Source organism: Achroia grisella, unplaced genomic scaffold (assembly GCF_030625045.1).
Source record: "Achroia grisella isolate CSIRO2021 unplaced genomic scaffold, CSIRO_AGI_Agris_v1 utg1360, whole genome shotgun sequence".
Classification (NCBI taxonomy): Eukaryota; Metazoa; Arthropoda; class Insecta; order Lepidoptera; family Pyralidae; genus Achroia; species Achroia grisella.
In genome coordinates, this window is record NW_026712626.1 from 3,095,673 (window position 1) to 3,123,471 (window position 27,799).

General features: G+C 32.9%; 1 protein-coding gene across 1 annotated transcript in view; it reads left to right on the plus strand.

Annotated features, from left to right (window-relative positions):
* The first annotated feature begins 316 nt into the window (after window positions 1-316).
* LOC131855344 (uncharacterized) overlaps window positions 317-27,799 on the plus strand; it is a 35,929-nt gene continuing 8,446 nt past the window's right edge. The window contains exons 1-5 of the mRNA XM_059206599.1: window positions 317-573; window positions 12,777-12,900; window positions 20,900-21,306; window positions 22,831-22,946; window positions 24,055-24,150. Coding sequence (XP_059062582.1) covers window positions 345-573; window positions 12,777-12,900; window positions 20,900-21,306; window positions 22,831-22,946; window positions 24,055-24,150 — 972 coding nt within the window. The 5' untranslated portion in view covers window positions 317-344. The remainder of the gene's footprint in view (window positions 574-12,776; window positions 12,901-20,899; window positions 21,307-22,830; window positions 22,947-24,054; window positions 24,151-27,799) is intronic.

The following is a 27,799-nucleotide window of genomic DNA, read 5'->3' on the forward strand; positions in this document are numbered from 1 at the left end:
ATAGCACTTATTTATTTATTAACTTCAAGTTTATAAGTAAAGAAGAAGTTTCAACAAAATCCGTTCAGTAGTTTCTGCGTGAATGAGTAACAAAAATCCGTACTCACAATCTTTCGCATTTATAATATTAATAAAATATAGATATCTACAAATATTCATATTATTCGAGAATCGAACCTAAGATCAGCAAGGAGTCGTGTATCCACTACGCCACCGACTCATCGAATGTGCTCACCCGCGCAAACCTGCTCACCTTAAAATGAAAGTACTGGTATATACGCAAAGAAAATGATGCTCACACTAGTCCAACCTTTGCCTTGAGAGTAACAACACTTGTCAACAAAATGTCCAAGTTAAAAATTATATTTCTATTAATAATCTGCAGTCAGGCACAATCCGCTAGTTTGTTGGACAGTACCTATGAGTATGTGGTTAGTTTCGGTAAAAGTTTAATGCCCAGTTTTAATCATTTCATCGAATGTTTCAACACGAAGAACGCCTGGAGCTGTACACTTGAGAAGGTGCTGGATCGATTGGATAAGGAGGTTAAGGTGCAACGGAAGATATGGCAAGGTAGGGTTACTCTTCTATTTTTTTTTCTTTATTCATGTAGGTCTATTACAGACTCTTATGATATGTCAAATCTACCGTCAGTTCGGAATGATTTCGAGATGAGAAGAACTGACAAGAAACTCAGCTCGTATTTTTTTTTAATGTTGTACATATTTACAATAATACTATTTCATTTAAATTCAAATTTGCGAGAATATAGTGACCACCAGCATATGCTATATAAAAAAAGCATAATTATTATATAATATAATATTTATTGTGTATCTAATGTATTTGGTTCACCTTTTATTATATCAAACCAAATAAAAAAAATTCTTTGAATTTATTATTATATGACGAAAGTTGGTAATTCGTTTTATGGAAATTGCGTAAGGTTTCACAACAAACTCCCAGAGTACTCAATTTGCCAGGAAAAAAATTCAAATTTGTTATAAAATATTTTCTTTGTAAAAAAGCTAATTATAAAATTGAAGAATTTATAAATGATAATAATGATTTTGTAGAAAATATCTAACTTAAAATTCATAGTGCTGACAATGTTATCTGATTGAACAGAGATTAAGTGCGTAGCGGTTTCCATGTTGATTGTCGCATGCCTAATCCTTGTTGTTAATTAAATATAAGCAAATCAATATTTATTTAAAAGAGCAACACACAAGTTTCTTGCTTATTCTTCTTGTGATGAATCTGCATTCCGAATAAGCGGTAGAATCAAAAACCTTGACTATTCAAAAGTGCTTATATTAAGATTATTTGAATAAAGATTATTTCTATTTCTATTACATAAAAAAATAACGGATCATCTGTTTGTATATTAAAATAAATTATATAGTACATATGTATGATCATACATTGAAATATAACTAATGAACCAAATACAAAGAGAACAAATATTTTATTAATCAAATATTTCATTAAACACATAGAAAGTTATTTATATATATTATATATAAAAAATAACAGATGATATGTTTATATATTAAAACAAATTACATAGTATGTTTGGTCATACATGTAACATAACATTATTTAATCTAGTGGTTGGTTAGTGGTCGAAATTCGACCATAATTAATTGACAATAGAGTATATATACGTGTGTTTTTTATTGATTATATATTATTATACATAATTTAAAAAAATATCATTCTGCTCTCCTTCTCTATATCTTATATATAAAATTCTCGTGTCACAGTTTTCGTTCCCATACTCCTCCGAAACGGCTTGACCGATTCTCATGAAATTTTGTGAGCGTATTGAGTAGGTCTGAGAATCGGGCTACATCTATTTTCATCCCCCTAAATGTTAGGGGTAGTCCACCCCTAAAATTTTGTTTTTTATTATTTAAGACAAAATTTTTAGTTTCTTTTTTTTTTTGATACAACATACCGGGACAGCTAGTAAACTATAAGTACATATAACATATTATTATAAGTGAGATAAATTGCATATGCGAGATGCATCCGCGCAATTTTTCCAAAATGGTGTACAAAATTTTTGTTTCACGTATTTATATATAGATAATAAAGAATTATTAAACGTAACAAACCGCTTTATCGATTAAAAAATATAATATATTATTTTTTATATTACATATAAGTATTTTTATTAAACCAAATTTATATATTTTGTAATACTAAAGGGGACAGTTTTTTTTTGTAAATAAATAAATTGCATTATGTTCTGTACAGTTTACATATATTTTATTTATTATTAATATTGATAAATAATCGGGAAGTAATAATTGACTATTTATAATAAATATTTAACAATCGGAAAGTAATAATTTTACTTTATTTACATAACTTAATTGTACTATTAAGAACCTAAAATTAAACATGTAAACACAGGGGTCTAGGCTCCGAATATGGTTTTGTCCCATTCGGTGTCGAGACCCTTGGTCCGTGAGGTCCCAGCGCTATAAGACATTTCAAAGAAATAACGAAAAGGTTAGTCGACATCACAGAAGACCGAAGAGCTGGCAGCTACCTTGGACAAAGAATTAGTAGAGGGAACGCTGCCAGTATCAACGGAACTTTGCCTAAAAGGACTCCTTTTAATAATATAATTTAGTTATTATATTATATTTTTAAGGTTTTTAATTTTAGGTTCTTAGTTGTAATAATTTAATATTTAAAATATATTATCCAATTATTTCTTAGCTTATCGGACTGCGAAATTATTATATTTTTATTTTATTACAAATAATGTATACAATTTAAAAGGTACGAAAAATCGTTTATAATATATTCTTTATTGCACAGATAATACAAAGATATTATAATTTAGAGACAATGTGAGCAAAGGTTATTACAATGTTTTTTTTACCACATCTGTGGTGTACAACAAGTTTCATTTAATACTACAATAAAGTAATAAATCAGCTTATTTCCTATTACAAATATAGAATAAATACATTAAATAATATATTAAAAATAAATAACAAAAGAAGCACTAGTATATCACATAATTACACTGCAATCATCTATACATATAAATAAAATTGGAGTGTCTGTTTGTAATATTGAAATAACCGTTTTTTACTACATGCATGAATATAAATACGGTACATACACCAAAATAACATTTTTTACAATTTTTGTCTGTCTATCTGTCTGTTTGTTCGTTCCGGGTAATTAATTTGATTATTAGTATTTAGTTCCGGCAAATTAATTTATTCCCTAATCGACGGTAGAAAAAAAAAAATTACAATGTAAAAACTTGACGTTCATAAGCGGCTAAAATGTCCTACATGAATAAATGATTTTTGAATTTGAATTTGAATTTAATCTCTGAAATGGCTGCACCGATTTTGACGGGACCTTTTTTGGCAGGTAGCTGATGTAATAAGGAGTAACTTAGGCTACTTTTATTTTAGAACAGCTAGTGGCCTATAAATTTCGGTTGAAACTTGCGGCACAGCTAGTATAAAATATATTATTTATCATAAGATACATATTACGGTAATCAAGTGAAGATTGACAGCAATTTTCTAGAGATCGTCTCGTATTGAAATCTCATTATAGATAAATATTTTCTCCTCGTGTGTTCATACAATCATATATACATGTTATAGCATTTTCTCTTCATTATCATTTGTAGATAATATATAAATAATTGAAGACAGATAATATTCACTGACATTATAGACGGCCTCGGTGGTGTAGCAGTTTAACACAGCGCTTTACATCCGATGGTCGCGGGTTCGATTCGCACGGCACAAACATTTGTATTCATGAGTATAATTTTTATGTTTTTTAATCTAGATTATATTTGGGGTTTTTGTTTTCAGACATGTCAACCCCATTATTGCAAACTAATCAGAACAATTTTTAAAAATAATAAACAAACAAATAATTGCCAACTGCGAGGGATCTATTTATTAAGATATTGCTCTGCAACCGCAGACCAATATCCGTAGTAGGGACATGTAGTATGCTCTGAATAGTACCCACATCAAATTATTTGATTTTAAAATCTTTAATAAATAGTTCCCATAATCTTTAATATGTACGTTAGGTGTGTATTTATAAAAAAATGTATCTATCAAATCAAATCATCAAAATATCTTTATTCATGTGGGTCTATTACATACTCTTATGATATGTCAAATCTACCGTCAGTACGAAATGATCTCGAGATGAGAAGAACTGACAAGAAACTCAGCTCGTATTCTTTTCAAATGACCTTGCGCATGTTTGCAAAATAAAAAATTACTTGAATGGACTTATCTTATATAAAAACTTAGTATGTGTTGCTCGTGAATTTGCTTATTTTTATAAATAAAAGATTTTGTTATATATATATTTTTGTATGTATACAAAAAAATATCTAAATATTATATTAGTTGTCTAGTACCTATAACATAAGCTCTGCTTACCGTGGACTAGATGGCGCTGTGGTAATTGTCCAAGATTATTTATTTATTACAGCTAGTGGGTAGCGTTAAATTTCAATAAAAAAATATACGTAGGTATGTATTACTCTGATGCATAATCTATATTACAGTAAAGTTTTTTCAAAATCCGTTCATTACTTTTGCTTACAAACATTTGCGTTTATAATATTATTAAGTTTTAAAAAAACAGTTCTTCTCTTTACATAGTCTTTCGGTCCATTCTTTAACTAGTCTCTGTATATTAGTTTATATAGATATTATCATGGAGACGCAAATAAACAGCTAAACCGCTAAGCAGTGATGTCTATCTGTATGTAATTTCAACCTTTCTAGTCACAACATCCAGTTGTATCTGTCTATTCACATCGCAGGCTAACCGCAGAATGCAGTCACACTTCGTAATCTGACTGCAGAAAGAGTTGCTATGATTCAAAATACATACATTTATTACAAACAAATCACACCTTAAAATAATGATAGGGGCAATAACTGGCCACTGTACCTTAAACAAACACCTGTACACAATAGGTGCTACAGACAGTCCCTCTTGTCGGGGCTGGTTTGAAGCCGAAGACACGGCTGTTCGCGTAATCCTGGAGTGCTTGCAGTGGCCACACAACGAACACAAATCCTCGGAACAGTGAGGTCGCTCCGTGAAGCCTGTGACACCAGCAGATGTCTGCTCTTTTGGGAGGAGCTTGGCTGGGTACTTCAGTAGTCTGGCTCTACACGCACGACGGTCCAGATGAGAGTCTAATTGCGGAGAATGGACTCCAACTTACATTACATTGGGTTTTTTCTAGTGGATGATAATGGAATGGTGCACCCGCCTGCGCTAATGGTTTACGCTGGCGGGGCACCAGTGGAGGATGATAAGATGAACATGAGGTCAGGCCAGTTAGCCCATCGTGACAAATTCACCAGTAATTTATCACGATGGTTTCCAGGGGGAACCGCGTGGAGGTCAACCTGACATGGTACATTGCTAGCAATGAGATTATCAATCCACATTACTAACAATCCCCTTTCCCCCCATTACATTGGGTTGCCTCTCCTAAGTTTGCCTGTGAAGACACCAGGAGACTGTGCTTGTGGGAGGAGCTTGGCTGGCTACTTTAGTAGTCTGGCTCTACACGCATAACGGCCCAGATGAGGGACTGATTGCGGAGAATAGACTCCAACTTACATTACATGGGGTTGGCTCTCCTAAGTTTGCCTGTGAAGACACCAGGAGACTGCGCTTTTGGGAGGAGCTTGGCTGGATACTTTAGTAGTCTGGCTCTACACGCACCACGGTCCAGATGAGGGACTGATTGCGGAGAATGTACTCCAACTTACATTACATTGGGTTGGCTCTCCTAAGTTTGCCTGTGAAGATACCAGGAGACTTCTGCGCTTGGCTGGCTACTTTAGTAGTCTGGCTCTACACGCACAACGGCCCAGATGAGAGTCTAATTGCGGAGAATGGACTCCAACTTACATTACATTGGGTTGGCTCTCCTAAGTTTGCCTGGCAAGACACCAGGAGACTGCACTTTTGGGAGGAACTGGGCTGGCTGCTTCAGTAGTCTGGCTCTACACACACCACGGCCCAGATGAGGGGCTAATTGCGGAGAATAGACTCCAACTTACATTACAAACAAATCAAATCAAATCTAAAAATCTTTATTCATATAGGTCTTATTTCAGACACTTATAATATCTCAAAAACTACCATCAGTTCGGAGAGTATTGGATCTAAGGACTGATAAGAAACTCAGCTCTTATTCCTTTCAAATATGCAATATTAAAATAAATCTGATTTGTTATTAAATTCAAAATTAGATAGAATAGAATGACCGCCAGCGTATGCTATTGCAATTTTGTCAAAAGGAAATCTAAAGTTCAGAACCGAGCAGCCAGAATCATTGGTAATCAACGTCAATGTGACAGACTCGACCCATTGGCTTTACGGCGTGATATTGCATCTCTGTGCATTTTCTACCGCATATATCACGGGGAGTGTTCTGAGGAATTGTTCGGATTAATACCAGCTGCTGAGTTTCACCACCGTACCACCCGCCAGAAACTGAAATACCATCCTGATCATCTGGATGAATGGCGGTCTTCTAGAAACATTTTGCCTCGCACAACCACATTGTGGAATCACTTTACAGCAATGGTATTTCCGAACCGATACGATATTGAAACCTTCAAGAAAAGAGCTTATTCCTTTTTAAAAGGCCGACAACGTAGTTGCAATTCCCCTGGTGTTGCGGGTGCACATGGGCGGCGGTAATCACTTACCATCAGGTGAGCCGCATGCAAGTTTGTCCCCTGTATTATAAATAAAAAAAAGTAAGAGCACTGGATGAAAAAACACCAAGGCAACTGTGTACAACAAAATGTAATAACAACCAACGACAATTTACACAGCGCCATCTAGTCTCTGTTCTAAATAAAACAAACTCGTAACACAATATATTTTCTTGTGAAATTTCATTACGATCGGTTCAGCTTTTTAGTCCTGAAAAGGTAACTACCTCCTTTTGAAACTATACACTATCCTGAGGAGATAAAAACCATCGCTCCTAAGAATATCCTTCAATTCTTAACCCTGACGGGTCTAGGTAGCGAACTCTGAAAAAGGGCGAGCACAATAGATCTATGTAGGTCGCAGTGCTACAGGTCAGCGAAAACCTCAATTAAAAAATACACCAATAATAATAACTATTGGTTTACCGGTGGTCAAATTTCGACCAAGCACAGAGTAATATCTCAAACACTTAATAAAAGAAAACGAACAGTCATCTAGTTATATATCTTATCTTTTCATCATATCTTTCTTACCATATTATCAAATTCAAATTCAAAATATCTTTATTCATGTAGGTCTATTACAGACTCTTATGATATGTCAAATCTACCGTCAGTTCGGAATGATTTCGACATGAGAAGAACTGACAAGAAACTCAGCTCGTATTTTTTTTAATGTTGTATATATTTACAATAATACTATTTCATTTAAATTCAAATTTGGGAGAATAGAGTGACCACCAGCATATGCTATATAAAAAAAAAACAAAAAATCTAAGCAGTATTCGCAACCTGAACAGACCATCCATCTTTCACACAGTCCATCCATCTCTTATTCGGTCCTTCCTTTAGTCCTTCCTCTGCCCCTATAACCATCCACATTCATATGTAACACCATAAGATAAGATAATAATAATAATATATATGCTTAAAAAACATAGTATAAAAGATGGTAATTAAAACTTAGTATCATGTGTTTTGCCATAGTAATGGCATGCAAAATAGTATTGTTTAAAATTATACATAATTAACTATACAGAAAGAAATAATAATAATAATTATAATAATAGTTAAATAGGATCTCTCTAGTCGGTATTTATACATTGTCAAAAAATTGTTTAAACTGTAAAATTCCTTATTTTTTAACCATTCTCGTAATGTCTTCTTAAATAATATTTTCTTATTCGTCTTTAATGTCTCAGGAATGCAATTATAAATTCTTATACACATATTTTCACAGTTTTTTGTGTACTGTGTCATTGTATGGGTTTTAGCAAGTACCAATCTATTAGGATTTCTGGTATTTCTTGGATAAGATAACAGTATAAAGCTTTCAAATACATGTTCTAGTGACCCAGTGATACCGATTCTCCACGCCTATTATTTATAACAGATATAAAATCACGCGTATCGAATATTCTGTGAAATATTGTGCGTAAAACATAATGATCGCGTATTTTTCGTGTTAAACCAAGAATTTTTACATCTAAAACCGGGTTTGAACCGGTTACCTTATAAATATGTATCGTAGAAAGTCAATTAAACACTTTATGGCCCATAATTGTAGTGTTACGTTAGATTTGTCGATTTTTCCTCAAACAACAAAATTTAAATATAAAATATAGTCTACGTGTTATTCTGATGTATAAGCTATATTATTGTAAAGTTTCATCAAAATCCGTTCAGTAGGTTTTGCGTGAAAGAGTACCAAACATCCATACTTACAAATTTTCGCATTTATAATATTAAGATTTGTTCTATAATAATATTATGGACTATAGCTGGACCCGCGGCTCCGTCCGCGTGGAATTTAATTACATTTTTCTAAAATAAAAGTAGCCTAAGTTACTCCTTATTACATCAGCTACCTGCCAAAAACAGACCCGTAAAAATCGATCCAGCCATTTCAGAAATTAGCCGGAACTAACAAACAGACAGACTGACAAAAATTCTAAAAAAAAAAATTTTGGCGTTTGTACCGTATTTATATTCATATACATGTAGTAAAAAACGGTTATTTTAATATTACAAACAGAAACTACAATTTTATTTATATGTATAGATTATGGATAAGTACAATATGATGGAAGATCGTGGAAAGTGGCAAAAGCTGTACCGACTCTCTTAAATTATGAATGAATGAATAAAATTATAATCAATTTGAAAATATATTTGACAGCTGTTAACTGTCATAAAAACTGGTTACCACGTAATAGTTTAAGAACGACATACTCTACTTTTAATGTCGGTCAATCTGATCCGATCTATACAATAATAATAATCTCAGGACAATTCACACAGCGCCATCTAGACCCAAGTTAAACTTCAAAACTAACTTTAAATATAGGATAGCTTACATCTGAATTTGTAGTCGCAATATTATTTAACCGTAGCCCTGCTAGTATCATATATAATAATAAACTACTAAGTACAATTCACACAGCGCCATCTAGACCCAAGTTAAGCTAACTAAAGCTTGTGTTATCTTTCGTAATAATCAAATTTTCTTTAGTAAATACATACATATTATACATAGAAAACACCCAGACCGATTAAAACAATCATACTCATGAATACAAATCTTTGTGCCGTGCGAGGAATAGAATCCGCGGCCATCGGAAGTAAAGCGGTGCGCTATACCGCTAGACCACCGAGGTCGTCGAAAAAATATATAATTTATTTACAATATATTTATTATACTAAGCTTAATTATAGGTAACTATGATATTTACTTATATAACAAATGTGCTTACAGTTAACAAAACTTAATATACAACTTTAGAATTTTATTAAATGTATAATTTTTTTTTTTAAATTAAAATACTTGTACTGAATCTGAATATACCGTCAGTTCAGATAATACAAATTCAAAATATCTTTATTCATGTAGGTCTATTACAGACTCTTATGATATGTCAAATCTACCGTCAGTTCAGATAATTCAAAATCAGAAAATCTTTATTCATGTAGGTCTATTACAGACACTTATGATATGTCAAATCTACCGTCAGTTCAGATAATTCAAATTCAGAAAATCTTTATTCATGTAGGTCTATTACAGACTCTTATGATATATCAAATCTACCGTCAGTTCAGATAATACAAATTCAAAATATCTTTATTCATGTAGGTCTATTACAGACTCTTATGATATGTCAAATCTACCGTCAGTTCAGATAATTCAAATTCAAAATATCTTTATTCATGTAGGTCTATTACAGACTCTTATGATATGTCAAATCTACCGTCAGTTCAGATAATTCAAATTCAGAAAATCTTTATTCATGTAGGTCTATTACAGACTCTTATGATATGTCAAATCTACAGTCAGTTCAGATAATTCAAATTCAAAATATCTTTATTCATATAGGTCTATTACAGACTCTTATGATATGTCAAATCTACCGTCAGTTCAGATAATTTAAATTCAAAAAATCTTTATTCATGTAGATCTATTACAGACTCTTATGATATGTCAAATCTACAGTCAGTTCAGATAATTCAAATTCAAAATATCTTTATTCATGTAGGTCTATTACAGACTCTTATGATATGTCAAATCTACCGTCAGTTCAGATAATTCAAATTCAGAAAATCTTTATTCATGTAGGTCTATTACAGACTCTTATGATATGTCAAATCTACCGTCAGTTCAGATAATTCAAAATCAGAAAATCTTTATTCATGTAGGTCTATTACAGACACTTATGATATGTCAAATCTACCGTCAGTTCAGATAATTCAAATTCAAAATATCTTTATTCATGTAGGTCTATTACAGACTCTTATGATATGTCAAATCTACCGTCAGTTCGGAATATAGTTTAAGCCGAGAAACTACGCTCTGACTCATTTCCCTCAATTGTTTAAGTTAACTATCAATTATCGATAACAAAAGACAGACAATATGACTTTTCTATTATTATATGGTTTGTGTCAGTTTAGAATAATCAACTTTACAATTTTCTAAACGATTTCACTAACACGAAAGTGCTAAATGTGAAAACTAGATTAAAACGGTAAAAATCTCGTATTTAGATAGATACTGTGAAGAAATCAGTATCCATCGGACCTTGGTGGTGTAGTGGTTAAGCACACAGCCTTATTTCTGATGGTCGTGGTTTCAATCGATTCGATTATAAGATCAAATTACCATGTGACAAGTTAATAAATAAATTATTATTATTATTCCATTGGTCGCTTTGATTCATGAGAATCATTGTTTGTATCGGTCCGTGTGTTTGTATTTATAAAAAAAATATCTATGTACTTGTATAGAGTTGTCTAGTACCCATAACACAAGCTCTACTTATATTGGCACTAGATGGCGTTGTGTAAATTGTGGATTTGTATTATTATTGTAATATATTCACAAAAAAAAATATAAGTATTTCTATCAGTTGTAACATAAGGTCCTATAACCTAGACCTCGCTGGTCTAGCGGTCTAGCACACTGCTTTACGTCCGATGATCGCGGGTTCGATTACTTGCATTGTAAAAACATTTGTATTCATGAGTATGATTGTTTGTATCGGTCCAAGTGTTTTCTATGTACATTATGTATGTATTTACAAAACAAAATATCTAAGTATTTGCATCAGTTATCTAGTACCCATAACACAACTCTACTTTGACCTAGATAGCACTATGTGGACAGTATAGATTAAAAGAAAGAAAAAAAAGAAGCATCAATTATCTATACATATAAAATTGGAGTGTCTGTTTGTAATATTGAAATAACCGTTTCTTACTACATGCATATACGAGCAAGCAACTTGCGTATTGCTAACCCCTAAGCAACCTTAATTTACTCTTCTTGAAAAACCCCATGCTGTAGTCTCTCGAGAAAACCTCGGCAGGTAGTTCATTCCACAATGTAAGTGTACGCGGGAGGAAGCTCCTCTGAAACCGCACTGTCCGAGACCACTTAGGTTCCAGCGTGTGGGGATGAATTCCCTGTCGACGGCGAGTAATGCGATGATAAAATAAAAGGTAGACGTAGGCATCATGCCTGCTTAAGATATAAAATAAGTATGTTAACGATCAATAGAAATCTATGGGAATCCATTGAAAGCATTTAGCTCCATTAGAAACAAATAACATCATGGGAATCGCCCATGAGAGTGGTAAATATTAAAACACTTTCACTGAACAATTGTTTTAGAAAATAATAGTAAACTATGGGAAAATATAGACATAAATTTATAATATTTATAAAAGTGTTAGAGCACTATGGTTTAAAGGCATGAGCGCCTCGTATCTGGATCGAAGTATTTTTCTATCAATACACATTTTTTTTACTATATCATATTTTATTCTGTGTGCCCGCGGTTTCATTCCCACAAAATTTGTAGCTTAGGTATTATTCTGGTGTATAAGCTACATTACTGTAAAGTTTCATCAAAATCCGTTGAGTAGTTTTTACGTGAAAGAGTAACAAACATCCAACCATCCAACTATCCGTCATAAATATCGTAAAGTAGTATTACGGTTGTATGTATGTATGATTGTATATATATTCATATATATGTATATATATGTAAGTTTATTACATTATTTTGTATTGTATTATGTTATATGTATATTTATAACATTTCTTCCAATATTGTTACCATCGTTACACCTCTACCAGACGCAAATCTGATCACTTCTCTCCATCCTAAGGTTGCCTGGAAGAGATCGCTTTTTAGCGATAAGGCCGCCAATTGTTACCTCTTTGTCTTGTTTATTGTATTTTTTTTAATTATTTTATACATAATTGTATTTCTGTGAGAGAAACAATAAAAAGTTTCATTCATTCATTCATAGACATCAAGTAAGCATGATGCAGACGAAGTTGTGCGAGTCAGATAGTTAAATATACAGTTACTTCAGTAGAAAATAAATCTGTCATAATTATCAGAGCAGACCAGTCCCTACAAGCAGTACCCCTTCACGAGTACAACGGGTGAGCCAGCCATCGTTGTGTTCTACCATATTTTAAGGAAAGTTAACGTTTCTTATTTGTTACAGAGGATGCAGATGCAGAAGCCAGGACGTCAGGAAGGTCGATAGAGGAGATGCCTTCCAAGATAGGGAGGCAGGTGGAAGAATCCTTGCTGTCTATAGGCAGAGCGATCGAAGTTGCAGTGGCAAGGTAAGATTACGAGGTATTTAAGTTTGTTGCCTCACAATATTGTATTGTTAATGTAAATCTAAATATATATAACTCAAAGGTGACTGACATAGTGATCTATCAACGCACAGCCCAAACTACTGGACGGATCGGGCTGAAATTTGGCATGCAGATAGATGTTATGACGTAACGTTAAGAAAGGATTTGGATTAATTCTACCCCCAAGGGGATAAAATAGGGGATGAAAGTTTGTATGACACTTTGTCAAATTTAAACCGATCGGGCTGATACTTTGCATTCATAAAGCTACTATGATATAGGCATCCTCTAAAAAAGGATTTTGATAAATTCCACACCTAAGGGGATATATTAACGCGAGCGAAGCCGCGTGCAAAAGCTAGTCTTTATATATAATAGTTACATGTCACGTTGTTCGTCCGCGATGGACTCCTAAACTACTAAACCGATTGTAAATTAGACTTGCACATTGTGTGCAATTTGATCCAACTTGAAAGATAGCATAGCTTACATGTCAATTTATAGTCGCAATATTATTTTATTCAAGAACCTTAGTCTCAGCAACGCGTGGCCGGGTCTGTTAGTATTATATAATTTGAAATACAAATTCAAAAATATTATCTTCATGTAGGACATTTTAGCCGCTTATGAATGTCAAGTTTTTTTTATATTAATATTTTTTCTGCTAACATTGTTGCCTCGCAATATTGTAATGTCAATGTATTCATTCTTATTATTTCAAATTCAAATTCAAAAATCATTAATTCATTTAGGATTTTAGCTGCTTATGAATGTGAAATTTTTTGTAATCAATATGTTTTCCCTACCGCCCAGTTCAGTATACAGGTTCAGTTGAGAAGAACTGGCAAAAACTCAATTGAATATCTTTTTTTTAAAAGCCAGTTTTGTTACAATGTATATTTATATAGGTGTCTATGTCTAACATTAAATGAAAATCCCGTGCATGAACAACTATTGCCATGCACGCTCGTCATTCAAGTAATCGTTTAGTGAGTAATAGGCTTTGCTCAGTAAATATGATTTAACAGATGTTTTGAATTTATTTAAGGGTAATTCCAGTAGTAAAGGAATTTTGGGGGAAAAAACATGATGTGCTAAACTATCCTTCATGAATACAAGATTTTTGATTTAAGTTAATTTGATTTGATTTGATTCGATAACGTGTGGGTATACCACGCGCCATATTTACAAAACAAGACGGTACTTTCTTTACGCAACTATGCGATAATTTGGCCAAAGTTTCACTGACTCACATCCTGCTTTCTCCCTTCCGCTTTCGGCGGGCCGTTAAGACGGAAAGAGATGGAACGCCTTTCCGGTATTGAGGTCAATATTAAAGGATATTCAGAAACCAGCCGTGGCCATTTTTGTCATTAACGTAAACTTGTTTAACCGATTACGAGGGAAAGGAGAGTCGTGTTGTTTACGGGAGTGTCGGCTTCGGAATTTCACTTTTCTGAATATCATCACCCCACTTTTTGGAAAGTGGTATACGGATAACATTGGTCCCTAACTATTGTTGACCTCCTATCTTGAATGGGTGACCGGTTTCAGGGTGAGATATGGCAGTAATTAAAGATAGAAAAAGAAAGAAAAGAACAGAGAAGATACAAGATATCTTTGTCCTCAGAAATGAGAATGCATAGAATGCAATAGTCTTGCATCATAATGAATTATAGGTACACATCTTTTAAACTACGCAACGGATTTTAATGCAGTTTCTACAATAGCTATAGATAAAGTGATTTAAAAGGAAGGTTTATATGTGTAATACCTGTACACCCGTGCTAAGCCAGGGCGGGTAGCTAGTGCGGAATTACATATAGAATAGAATAGAAAATCATTTATTCAAATAAACTTACATTGAAGCACTTTTGAATAGTCATTACATTTTTTTAATCTACCGCTCGTTCGGAAACCTGTCTCATCACAAGAAGAACGATCAAGAAACTTTCGTGTTGCTCTTTTAAATAATTTTATTATTACTTTACATTTTTAAGTTTAAGTGTGTGAATACAAACCACCAATTAGCACTAATTCAATTAAATACTCAAATAGAAAAAATATTGAATATATAACCAACTGGTTAAACAATTAATAAGAGGAAATCACTAAAATGTCCAGACATGTGACGGCGTGGTGGGCCGGGTCATTGGGCTCCCAAAAATATGGTCGAGCGCAGTGATCGCTGGCTCATCCGTCATACTCGTGAACGAGTGCTGCTTGTAGGAGTGGTTTGCTCTTATCACTACGACTGATTTAATCTTATTGCATATTTATATTTGACCCAAATAAATTAGTGTTGGTTGGTAGTTTGTATTCACACGTTTCGACTTGTAAATGTAAACTTACAAGGATTATTTAAAAGAGCAACACACAAGTTTCTTGCTCGTTCTTCTTCTGATGACAAGACTTTCCGAACGATCGGTAGATAAAAAAAATATGTTACACATTCTATCGACTAAAACAGACGGACCGTGAAAGGTCGAACCTCGGACCACCAAATATGTGAAACATCTTTCTCAAAGATGAATTAAAAAGAAATCGAGATCCACCTAGGTAAGTGGGCGTCCGAAAATTCGAACGACTTTTTTTTATTTTTCTTTGAATTTGTTGTTCCCCTTGAGTACTAAACTATAAAAAACTGTCTAAGACCGTCAGTTAAGTTTCTTACATTAAATAAATAATAAATAAATAACCCTGAACAATTAACACAGCGCCATCTAGTCCCACGGTAAGCAGAGCTTGTGTTATGGGTACTAGACAACTGATATGAACATTTACTTTTTTTATACATATTATACATAGAAAACACCCAGACCGATACAAACAATCATGCGAGGAATCGAACCCGCGACCATCGGAAGTATAGCGGCGTGCTAAACCTCTAGAGCGTAAAATTTTAGGTGTTGCATTTTATAATTCAGAATTGAATTTTTAACCAAAAAAATCGGTCCAGCCATTTCAGAGAATAGCCGGAACAAACAGACAGACTGACAAATATTGTAAAAAATGTTATTTTGGAGTAAGATTTCAATTGAGATTAAAATGTATATTTATATGCACGTAGTAAAATACGTTATTTCAATATTACAAACAGTGTCTGTTTGTAATATTGAAATAACCATCGCAATCAATTCCAATTTTATATTTAAAACTAATTTTTTTTTTAACTCATTCAAGTACTTCTTCATTGACATACTCTTACACATAATCTAAAAATTCTTAAAAATTTTAATCTGAACATCGTACATTTTAAAAGGCAATACGCAAGTTTCACATTCAAACTTCTTGCGATTACGTGCCGAATGAGTGGTAGAAACAAAATAATAATACCATTAAAAAGTGCTTATGTCAAGTTTATCTGAATACAGATTATTCTATTTCTGTGACATGAACACAGATTATATCACGTGAATCTGAATGCAGATTATCTCTATTTTTATAACATGAACATAGATTATATTATGAGAACGGATATGGGCTATTTTTTGCCACAGAAAAGAAAACAAAATGGCGTGTAACAACTGATATAGAGTACTATTACTATAATATTTTATCATATATAAATTTATTATACTAAGCTAGCTAAAGCTTGTGTTATGGATACTAGACAACTGATACAAATATATATAGATATAGATTTTTTTTTTCGTAAATACATACATATTATACATATATATTATGAAGGAATCTATGTATCTATCTACTGGTCTACTGAGATACAGGCCTCGTGCCTAGTTCAGTTCCCAAGCTCATACAATCACAACATATTGTTTATAAAAATGAATTTATACCTGTACATGATTATGGCTTAATAAAATTTATTATTATTGTTATCTTATAAACTTTAAATCCATAGCACTGACAATATTATCTGATTACATTAATAATGAGTGCGTAGCGATTTCTATGTTGATTATCGCATGCCTCTTACTTGTTATACTGTAATTATTTATATAAAAAAAACATCCATCCAAAAGAGCAACACACAAGTTTCTTGCTCATTCTTCTTGTGATGAATCTGCATTCCGAATGAGTGGTAGAATCAAAATATGACTATTCAAAAGTGCTTGTAATGAGTTTATTTGAATAAAGATTATTTTTATTCCTATTTCTATTTCTTATCGTAATGAAGATCCAAACCACAGACTATAGAAACAAATAAATTCAAATTCAGAAATCATTTATTCATGTAGGAAATTTAAGCCGCTTATTAACGTCAAGTTTTTACATTATAATTTTTACCCTACCGTCCAGTTCAGTATATAGATCCAATTGAGAAGAACTGGCAAGAAACTCAAAAAATAAGTTTTAAGTAGCTGTGACGTGGTCGAGTGCAATGAGTACTCATGGTCACTAAAATGTCCAGACATGTGGCGGCGTGGTGCCCAGGGAGGGTCGATTAGCTCCCTAAAATATGGTCGAACGCAGTGATGGCTGGCTCATCCGTCATACTCGTGAACGAGTGCTGCTTGTAGGGACTGGTTTGCTCTTATCACTATGACTGATTTAATCTTACATATATATTTATATTTGACCCAAATAATTTAGTGCTGGTTAGTAGTTTGTATTCACACGTTTCGACTTGTAAATGTAAACTTACAAGGATTATTTAAAAGAGCACCACACAAGTTTCTTGCTCGTTCTTCTTGTGATGAGACAGCTTTCCGGACGATGGGTAGATAAAAAAAAAGGTTATGACTATTCAAAAGTGGTTAAATTAAGTTTATTTGAATAAATGATTTTCTATTCTATTCTATTCTATTCTAAAAAAACAAAATGGCGTCTAGTAACTAATATAGTGTAGTTCAATTTAATGCACATCCAAACCACAGACTATAGAAGCAAATAAACAAATGTTTTACATAAGCTAATATTTTCTTAAGTGCAATGCGTGCGCGCTCACCGCCTATTACCACTTAAACCGGTCATCGAACCTGCGACCTGTGAATGAAACCCACCTTGCACTTTCACCGGCCGCGATCTAAATGAGTGACGAGTTTGTACCACTGGTTGAGTTGTTAAAAGTGAATTTGTGTCTATCGAAATGTCATTTGGATATATCGCATGCCACCGGCTTTTGAAATGGTAAAGTCAGTCATATATAACTAGCAGTTCCCGCGACTTCGTCCGCGTGGAATTTAACTATACTAACATATTTCATTGTAATATTATGGAATGCAATAAATATTAAGTATTGAAAAAAAAAACTTTCTTTTTCTAAAGTGAAAGCACAACATACATCAGCTACCTGCCAAAAAAATCCCGTCAAAATCGGGCCAGCCATTTCAGAGATTAGCCGGAACAAACAGACAGACAGACAGACATTATATATATATATTGTAAAAAATGTTATGTTGGTGTATGTACCGTATTTATACTCATATTCATGTCGTAAAACGGTTATTTCAATATTACAAACAGACACTCCAATTTTATATGTATAGATAGCAGTTTCTCCGACTTTATTTTTTTTTATTATTTAATTCTAGCTACATGCTTCATATTATAAATACTCATAATAAATAGTATATTAAGGTTTCTTAAGGGTCGGCAACGCGCACGTGACACCCCTGGTGTTTCAGGCGTCCATAGGCTACGGTAACCGTTTACCATCAGATGGGCCGTATGTTTGAATTACCACCATCGAAGTGGTAATTCAAACATACGTCCATACATAACATACGTATTAAAATGAACTTTACAGTTTCACTATCATAACTCACACTTCAACTGAAATATATTTTACAAAGCAAAATTAAACGGTATACTAAAGGAATAAATATAAAAATTCAAGCAAATTGAGAATTTGTTTTTTCACTTGTCTGCTTTAATCACTACGACTGATTTAATCCTATGTTTTTTAAATAGAAATAGAAATAATCTTTATTCAAATAAACTAATTACAAGCACTTTTGAACAGTCATATTTTGATTCCACCACTCATTCGGAATGCAGATTCATCACAAGAAGAATGAGCAAGAAACTTGTGTGTTGCACTTTTTAATAGATGTTTTTTTTATATAATAATTACAGTGTAACAAGTAAGAGACATGCGATAATCAACATAGAAATCGCTACGCACTCATTATTAGTGTAATCAGATAATATTGTCAGTGCTATGCATTTAAAGTTTTTCTATAAAAACATTATTATCGTTAACGAATTCTTCAATTTTATAGTAAGCTTTTTTGCAAAGGAACTGTTTTATTTGACATTTTAATCTTTTTATCGAGTTTACCCTTTTCAGGGAAAGGCCCAGGACTCAGCTCATACAGTCATAACTGATTTAGTCTTATTTAGTTACTTAACCAGTTGGTTGTGTATTTAATATTTTGACTGTAATAAATTAGTGCTGGTTGGTAGTTTGTATACACACATTTAACTTGTAAATGTGAACTTACAAGGATTATTTAAAAGAGCAACACACAAGTTTCTTGCTCGTTCTTCTTATGATGAGACAGCTTTCCGAATGAGCGGTAGATTAAAAAAATATAATAATTAAAAAGTCCTTAAATTTAAGTATATTTGTATAAAAAAGATTCTATTCTATTCTATTAAGTTACAATTAAGAATTCCTAGTTACATAATAAACAAATTTTTCTGTTCTATTAAAAACTGTCGAGTAATTTCGAAGAGCGCTTTTTTTGTTTAATAACTAACAACTTTCTAATAACTTCTTAGTTCTATCAAAATGTGTAGAGCAATTTCTGAGAGCGATTTTTTTTAAATCGGTACCAAAGCATACATTATGTTTATTAACTACCAACTTTCCACTAATTGCTTTGTTCCATCAAAATCTGTCGAGCAATTTCTAATAGCGTTTTTTTTAAATCGGTGCCAGAGCATACATTATTTAACGCAACTTTCGACTGCATAATGATTTGAACTGCGGGTAGTGGGTTCAAATTCGTTGTCACGTCTAACCGTTATGCAAATGACAAATGGCGATAGCGTGATGTGACAAATATTTACATGACCAGTGCGGGTTCTATTCTGGAGAATGACGAGAGTGTATTAAGTAGTTTCTATGTTAAGTTTTTTAGAGAAAGTGAAATAGTGAATGTTTGTTAAATTTAGGAGATACGTAAAATCTTTATTTTGTATTTATTATGGATATTGTTGGCCATGGGGGTCTAGGGGTTAAGCATACCGCTTTACTTCCGATGGTCGCGGGTTCGATTCCTTGCACGACGCGTTCATGAGTATGATTGTTTATACTGACCTGAATGTTTCCTATGTGTGTACTATCTCTGCCCAATTTTACTCGCACAAAATTTATAGGCTGTATGTTATTCTGATGTATAAGCTATATTACTAAAGTTTCACCAAAATCCGTTTAGTAGATTTTGCGTGAAAGAGTAACAAACATCCACTCATCTATCTATTCATACCCAAGAAATTTCACATTTATTATACTAGTAAGAAGTATTTACAAAAAATATATTTTAAGTATTTGTATCAGTTGTCTAGTACCCATAACACAAGCTCTGCTTAGGTTGGGACTAGATGGTGCTGCATGATTTGTCCTGGGCTATTATTATTATTATTATATTCGTGGGGAAGATATCTAAACAATATTTATATATAAAAATTACATGTCACATTGTTCGTCAGCGATGGACTCCTAAACTACTGAACCGATTGCAAATTTGATTTGCACATTGTGTGCAATTTGATCCAACTTGAAAGATAGGATAGCTTACATCTCAGTTTATAGTCGCAATTTCGGCGGTGCGGCTAAGGCAATTTGTTCATTGGTGAGGTAATGGAGTGATTCGTTTTAGGGTACAATGGGACTGACATGTACTTAGATGGTACAAAAGTTCCTAAATTTTAAAAGATAAAAAAACAAAAATGGCAATATTATTTTATTCAAGAACCTTAGACACAAAACGCGTGGCCGGGTCTGCTAGTCTAATTATAAAATTCGTGATACTTTTTATTGTTTTTGAAAACCTATTTAATTCTTCAACAGAACCATGAGCAGAAAGAAGCATGAAGGCGGCATCGACAGCATCACCATATCCACGGGCACGGCAGACAAGAAAAAAAAGAAGAAAACCAAACCTACAAAACTCCATTTAGTACACCCGGCCATGATAGCAATGCAGAAGCACGACAAAGGTCGAGGATTCCCTGGCAAAATCCAATCCTGGGTGATCGGTGATGAACTGCGATCAGCTCCTGAACAGCCTGATGAAGGAGTGGCTTTGGAAAATTCTTCTGCAGTTGTGAATAACTCTCGGCAAGCACGCAACATGTTTAATGAAATGATGAAAACTGGTGATAAGATGTTGGATGATGTAGCTAATTATGCGATGAATAGTGATGATGTCGATGATGATTTGATGAATATAAGGAATAATATGAATTCTATCGGAGGTTGGTGGTGGTTGCATCTTGTTTTTGTAGTTAGTAATGCGGTAAATAAAAATATATATCATAAAACACATCGAACAGAACAAGAAAACAAACACAAAATTATTATTCTACTGTAATTAATTATCATATCTAATGATTTTGACTGCCTCAGTAATCTAGCGATTTAAACTTCTGATGGTCGCGGGTTCGATTCTCCGCTCAGTACAAAGATTTGTATTCATGAATATAATTGTTCGTATTGGTCTGGGTGTTTCCAATGTACATTAGGTATGGATTTAAAATAATATTTAAGTATCTGGTTTGTGTATTTATATAAGTTGTCTAGTACCCATAACACAAGCTCTGCTTAGCTTGGGACTAGATGGCATTGTCAGTTGATCTGGATTATTATTATTGTGTTACTATTACACAAATTATTATTATTTATACATACATCAAAACTTACGTAACTTTTTTTAAGTAACTACTTTCCATCATTAATTCATTATTTTTCATACAATCATTAACACATTAATTCATTAAATGATTCATTGTTTTTAATGATTCATGCAGGCTACATATAAATCTTTACATAGTATAAAACAAAGTCGCTGTCGCTGTCTGTTAACTTACATATATGTATTAAATTACGCAACGGATTTTCATGCAGTTTTCAGCAATAGATAGAGTGATTCAAGAGGAAGGTTTATATGTATAATACATATGAGAAATTCAAAGATTTCTAATAGATCCGTGCGAAGCCTTAACGGTTTGTTAGTATATTATAAATTGAGTGTTAATCACAATTTATAGTACGCAGGTTCATACAATTTGCAGAAAATACAGTACTTTTGCAAAAGTGTACGTGTTCATTTTTTTTTACTAAGCATCTTGTATGCATGTTTATATATATATGTTTTTGTTGTTCTATGTTATGGCATGTTTCATAGTGATTTGATGAATTTTGTAGTTGGTAGTTGACTTTTCCAATGTTGAGTAATTATATCATCTCTTTCTGTATGTATGTCTGTCATGTTAATTAGATTGATTTGTTGCCTGAAGCATTTGCATAAGTAAACTATATGTCCGCATGTCACTGTGAATGTTTTAGTTACGATATATTTATTGATATTTTCTAATTCAAATTTAAATTATTTATGTATGTAGGTCATTTTTGCCGTTTGCATAAAAATATTTTTTTCATATTATATTTTTTTCCCTAATTGAATTAATAACAAAAATTGTCTTCATATTTTATATTCAATCTAGAGTAAACGATATATTTTGTATGCTAGTATTACTTAATTTATTAATTTTTAATTCGATGATTCAATATTTCGTTCATTAGTCAATTTATTCATAGTTTAATCATTAATTATGTCGTTCATTTATTCATTAATGCAATCATTAATTAATTTAATCATTAATTACTTCATTCATTTATTCATTAAATTAACACTATCATTTAATAACTGAAACAAGTTTATAGACACTTGTAATTTTTATGAATAAAGTGTTATATAATGTTAATTATCAATATTCTAGAAAACAGAGGCAAAAAGAAGAAGAAAAAGAAGGCCATCCTCAAGCTGTTACTTCTCGGGGCTGTGCTTAAAGCGAAAATCGGTACCATTCTGCAGATACTGTCCTTTAAACTTCAGGTAAGAACCACTACCCTTTCGATTACAGTCGGACGACTCGTGCGGACGACACTATTCAATTGGCTTCCTTTTCTCGAACTATTCAAATGCTGTAAGTCGCAGCTGGCCTTTACAGCTTGACCAGACGATAGGGGGCTAGTGCAGATGGCACTCCAAACCAGCAGAAAGTTTTATAGCGCGGCTGAAGGAGCTCTAACTTAGCTTAGGAGTTATAACCTCAGCTCAGGTCGTCATACTTTCGATCCTCGTTTGAATTAGACTGGAGATCAATCGGGTATGTTCCACCCTTTTCAAATCGAGCTGTCTCAGCACATGATAATGTGATGACATGATAATGTGAGCCTAGTTTAAAAGTTCATCTTCTTAATCCTTCCCTCACTGCTGAGGATCGTGACTCTTTTGTCGACCAGCTGTCGCCATCGGCTGCGCTCAGATGCCTAATGTATTGCGGCGCTGACTGTAATATTCGGTGTGATATTTGATTTGACCATCGACTGGTATTTCGGCCTCGATTAAATAGATTCGCCTAAAGTTAATGACATACATGAACATATATATACATACTATCTATCTAAATAAATTACGTGAGGTGTTTTTTTTAATTTTCTGTCCCTCCCTGCCCCTCTGGTGAGATGTGAGATTTCATTCAACCCCCTCCCCCGACCCCCAATATCACGTGAGATTTTTCAAAATGTGGGTTTCTTACGTAAACGCGTTGGATTGTTATTGTAAAAAGAAAAAAAACATTTCTTCGTGCTTTTATTTAAGACTAGTACTAGTAATCAATATTACTGAGAGTTATAAGTGTAATAAGCATGTACAAACTGGATTAAATGGACCAAAATAGTATAACTTTTTTTTTTTTTTTTTTTTTTTTTTTTTTTTTTTTTTTTTTTTTTTTTTTTTTTTTTTTTTTTTTTTTTTTTTTTTTTTTTTTTTTTTTTTTTTTTGTTCCAGTCAGAAAAAAAATTCCCGAGACTCCCCTCTCTCCAATGTAAGATTAGATGAGATTTGACTCGACCCCCTCACCCCCTTAAACATCTCACGTAATTTATGGACGCCCCCTAAATGACCAGATAGATTAAATTGTGATTGGCTTCATCACCAGGTCAAATTCTTCATCCTGGCCCTAATCGGTCTTGGCATCAACCTGGCCAAGCTCTGGATCGAGATAAAGAACAAGCATAAAGAACATCCACAGAAGGTATGTCATGACTATGTACTAGTAAGTAATTTATTTTATTTATTTGTTTACTTCGACCTATATAATATACTAGCTGCTCCGCTCAACTTCATCTGTATCACACTTACTTGATATTTCGCCCAATTCACATATTATTAGAAAGGAAAGAAAGAATTAGTCTAATCTAGCCATTCAAAGAGGGAACGCTGCCAGTATCTTCGGAACGTTGCCTAAAGGGGATATTTTAGTTATTGTATTATATTTTTTAAGCTTTTTAATTTATCTTTGTTGTACAATTAGGTTATGTAAATTCACATATATATTTTTTAATTATATGTATATATATATATATATGATACTTTATATAGCTTGTTCATCAAAATAGCTTATGAGTTATTTTGATGAATAAGCTATATTACTGTAAAGTTTTATTAAACTCAGTTAAGTAGTAAGTAGTTTTTGCGTGAAAGAGTAACAAACATCTATCCATACTCACAAACTTTCGTGTTTATAATATTAATAAGATATATATAAACAACTAGCTGTTAAAACAATTTTATTAATTTTTCTAAAATAAAAGTAGCCTAAAGAACTAAAAATTATTTTGTTCGTCTTAATTTATTCGTTCCATTAGGTACTGATAGGTTCAAACTAATACATTTACATCCTGCATCATCCCTTATTTTATCCCCATGGGGGTTGAATTTATCAAAATCCTATTTAAGTGAACGTCTTCATCATAGTTGCTCCAATCTTTAATTTCAGTTCATACAGTCGAAAATCTAAGAAGATTTATACAAACTTTCATCCTCTATTTTATCCCCTTAGGGGTAGAATTATTCAAAATCCTTTCTTAGCGGATGCCTACGTCATAACATCTACCTGCACGCCAAATTTCAGCCCGATCCGTCCAGTGGTTTGGGCTGTGCGTTGATAGATCACTATGTCAGTCACCGTTGAGTTATATATATTTAAATTACATCCTATTAATAAAGTAAAGGATGAAAAATCGGAAACTAAAATAGCTCTAACATCTAAGATTTACTCTCACTGCCTGCACCCTTGACATTGTGATGCATGCATTGCATAACTCACACAAAGTCATGAACGTGAAAGTCAAGTAAACTAGTTCTTGAGGTCAGCGTTTGAAGAAATACGAATTAACTTACTTTACTAGAGCTTAGTACTGTTTGTGCCAAATATTTTTAACTAGTTTCTAATCGCGAGTTTGTCTTATGTAGTAAAAAAAAAATCAATAGATTTTCTTGCTCTTCTCAATTGAATCTGTACTGAACTGGACGGTAGGAAATAAAATATATAAAATAAAATATCATACTCGTGAACCAGTTCCTACAAGCGTAGGGACTGGTCTGTTCAGGTTACGAATACTGATTAGACATTTTGCTTTTGCAATAGCATATGCTGGTGGTCACTCTATTCTCTCAATTTTCAATTTAAAATGAATCTGTTTTGAAATATGTACAACATTTATTTGAAAAGAATACGAGCTGAGTTTCTTGTCAGTTCCTCTCATCTCGAAATCATTCCGAACTGACGGTAGATTTGACATATCATAAGAGTCTGTAATAGACCTACACAAATTTGGAATTTGAAAAAAATTAACGTTCATAAGCGGCTAAAATGTCCAACATGAATAAATTATTTTTTAATTTAAATTTTGTATTTGTATGATTGACCGATATATTAGTAAGTTTACTGGAAACAGACTATGTGGAAAGTCGTCTATGTACCTAACTCAGTCTTAAATCAGTCACCAAGCAGCTTACTCTATTACATATCGCACACTGATTATAATACTGGCATAACTCAAATTTTTCAAATTTTGGAAATGCCACTTTAAAACGGTGGCATTAAAGTCTCATTTCAAAAATTTAGAATTTCTGAATTACACCAATATAGTACTAAACATGCGATATATAGAATATACTTTATCTATACTGCTAGAAAAAAAAATCAAATGTACGTTTTTTTATTAGGGAGCTTGAGCTATTGTCAGGTGCTAAGACCTGTAGCACTGCGACCTACATAGATCTATTGTGCTCGCCCTTTTCAAAGTCCGCTACCTAGACCCGTCAGGGACAAGAATTGAAGGATATTCTTAGGAGCGATGGTTTTTATCTCCTCAGGATAGAGTGTAAACTTTCCAAAGGAGATATTTCGTTTATGCATGAGTGGGTTACAACCACATAGGATGTGTAGTGGAATTTCCTCTTCAGTTTGACAAAATCTGCAGATTTTTGTTAAATGTCTTACAAAACACTTTCTTTCAAAAAAAGCTTAGTATAAAATTGAAGAGTTTATTTAAAAATGATAATGATGTTTTTGTAGAAAATACTTAAAATTCATAATTCATTCGTTGCGTAGCGGTTTCTGTGTTGATTATCGCATGCCTCTTACTTGTTATCTAATTATTTAATCTAAATAATATCTATTCAAAAGAGCAACACACAAGTTTCTTGCTCATTCTCTTTGTGATGAGTTTGGTGGTAGAATAAAAATTTATCACCATTCAAAAGTGCTTTTATTGAGTTTATTTGAATGAAGATTTTTTCAGTTTCTTTAAAAAAAACGCTATATCATTCTCTACTCTAAATACTATGTATACGAATCATATTGCGTAATGTTTGGTTAAGCAGTTATGGCGTGAAAGTTCGACAAACATATTCACTTTCTTATTATAGGTAAGATTTCGAAACGGTACTGTTCTATATTTAACAAAACCAGTGGTCACCTAGTGATTAAAATTCGATCCTAATTAATTATAATTATAAGTTGGAAGTTTTTTTATTTTTGGCTTATTAACACAGCGCCATCTAGTCACACGGTAAACATAGCTTGTGTTATGGGTACTAAACAACTGATATAAATACATAGATATTTTTCTTTCTAAGTACATACATAATATACAATGACAGCCTCGATGGTCTAGTGGTTTAGCACACCGCTTTACTATCCGATAATCGTGGGTTCGATTCCTCGCAAGGTACAAACATTTGTATTAATGAGTATGATTGTTTGCATCTGTCTGGGTGTTTTTTATGTATAATATGTATTTATTTACAAAAAAATGTATCCATGTATTTATATCAGTTGTCTAGTACCCATAACACAAGCTCTGCTTAGCTTGGGACTAGATGGCGCTGTGTGAATTGTCTTGAGATATTATTATTATAGAAAGAAAGAAGAAAGGAAGAAAAACCACATAGAAAACACCTAGACCGATACAAACAAACATACTCATAAATACAAATGATTGCACCAAGGAATCGGACAATTACAAATAAATTTAAAAAAATGCATACATATCTAGACACGCGGTAGCGTGTCAAGCCGAGTTTCAAGTAACTGGCCTGCAGCACCGTGTGTATATTTACACGAACCATTTGGAGCCACTTTTGACCCCCTCATAACTCAAACTCTTTCACATAAACCTGTTAAATTTGGTTCATATATTGAGACATGCTAGATAAATATGTGTTCCAAATTTTATAAACAAATCTCAAACGGTTATTTAGATATTAATGTCCAAAAATCGTCGTTTTTATCACTGATCAACTATAGATCAAAATTATAACCCACTTCCAGATGACCTAGGAAGTTCAAATTTGGCATGCAGATAGGTATTATAAAGGAAAAAATCAAAACTGTA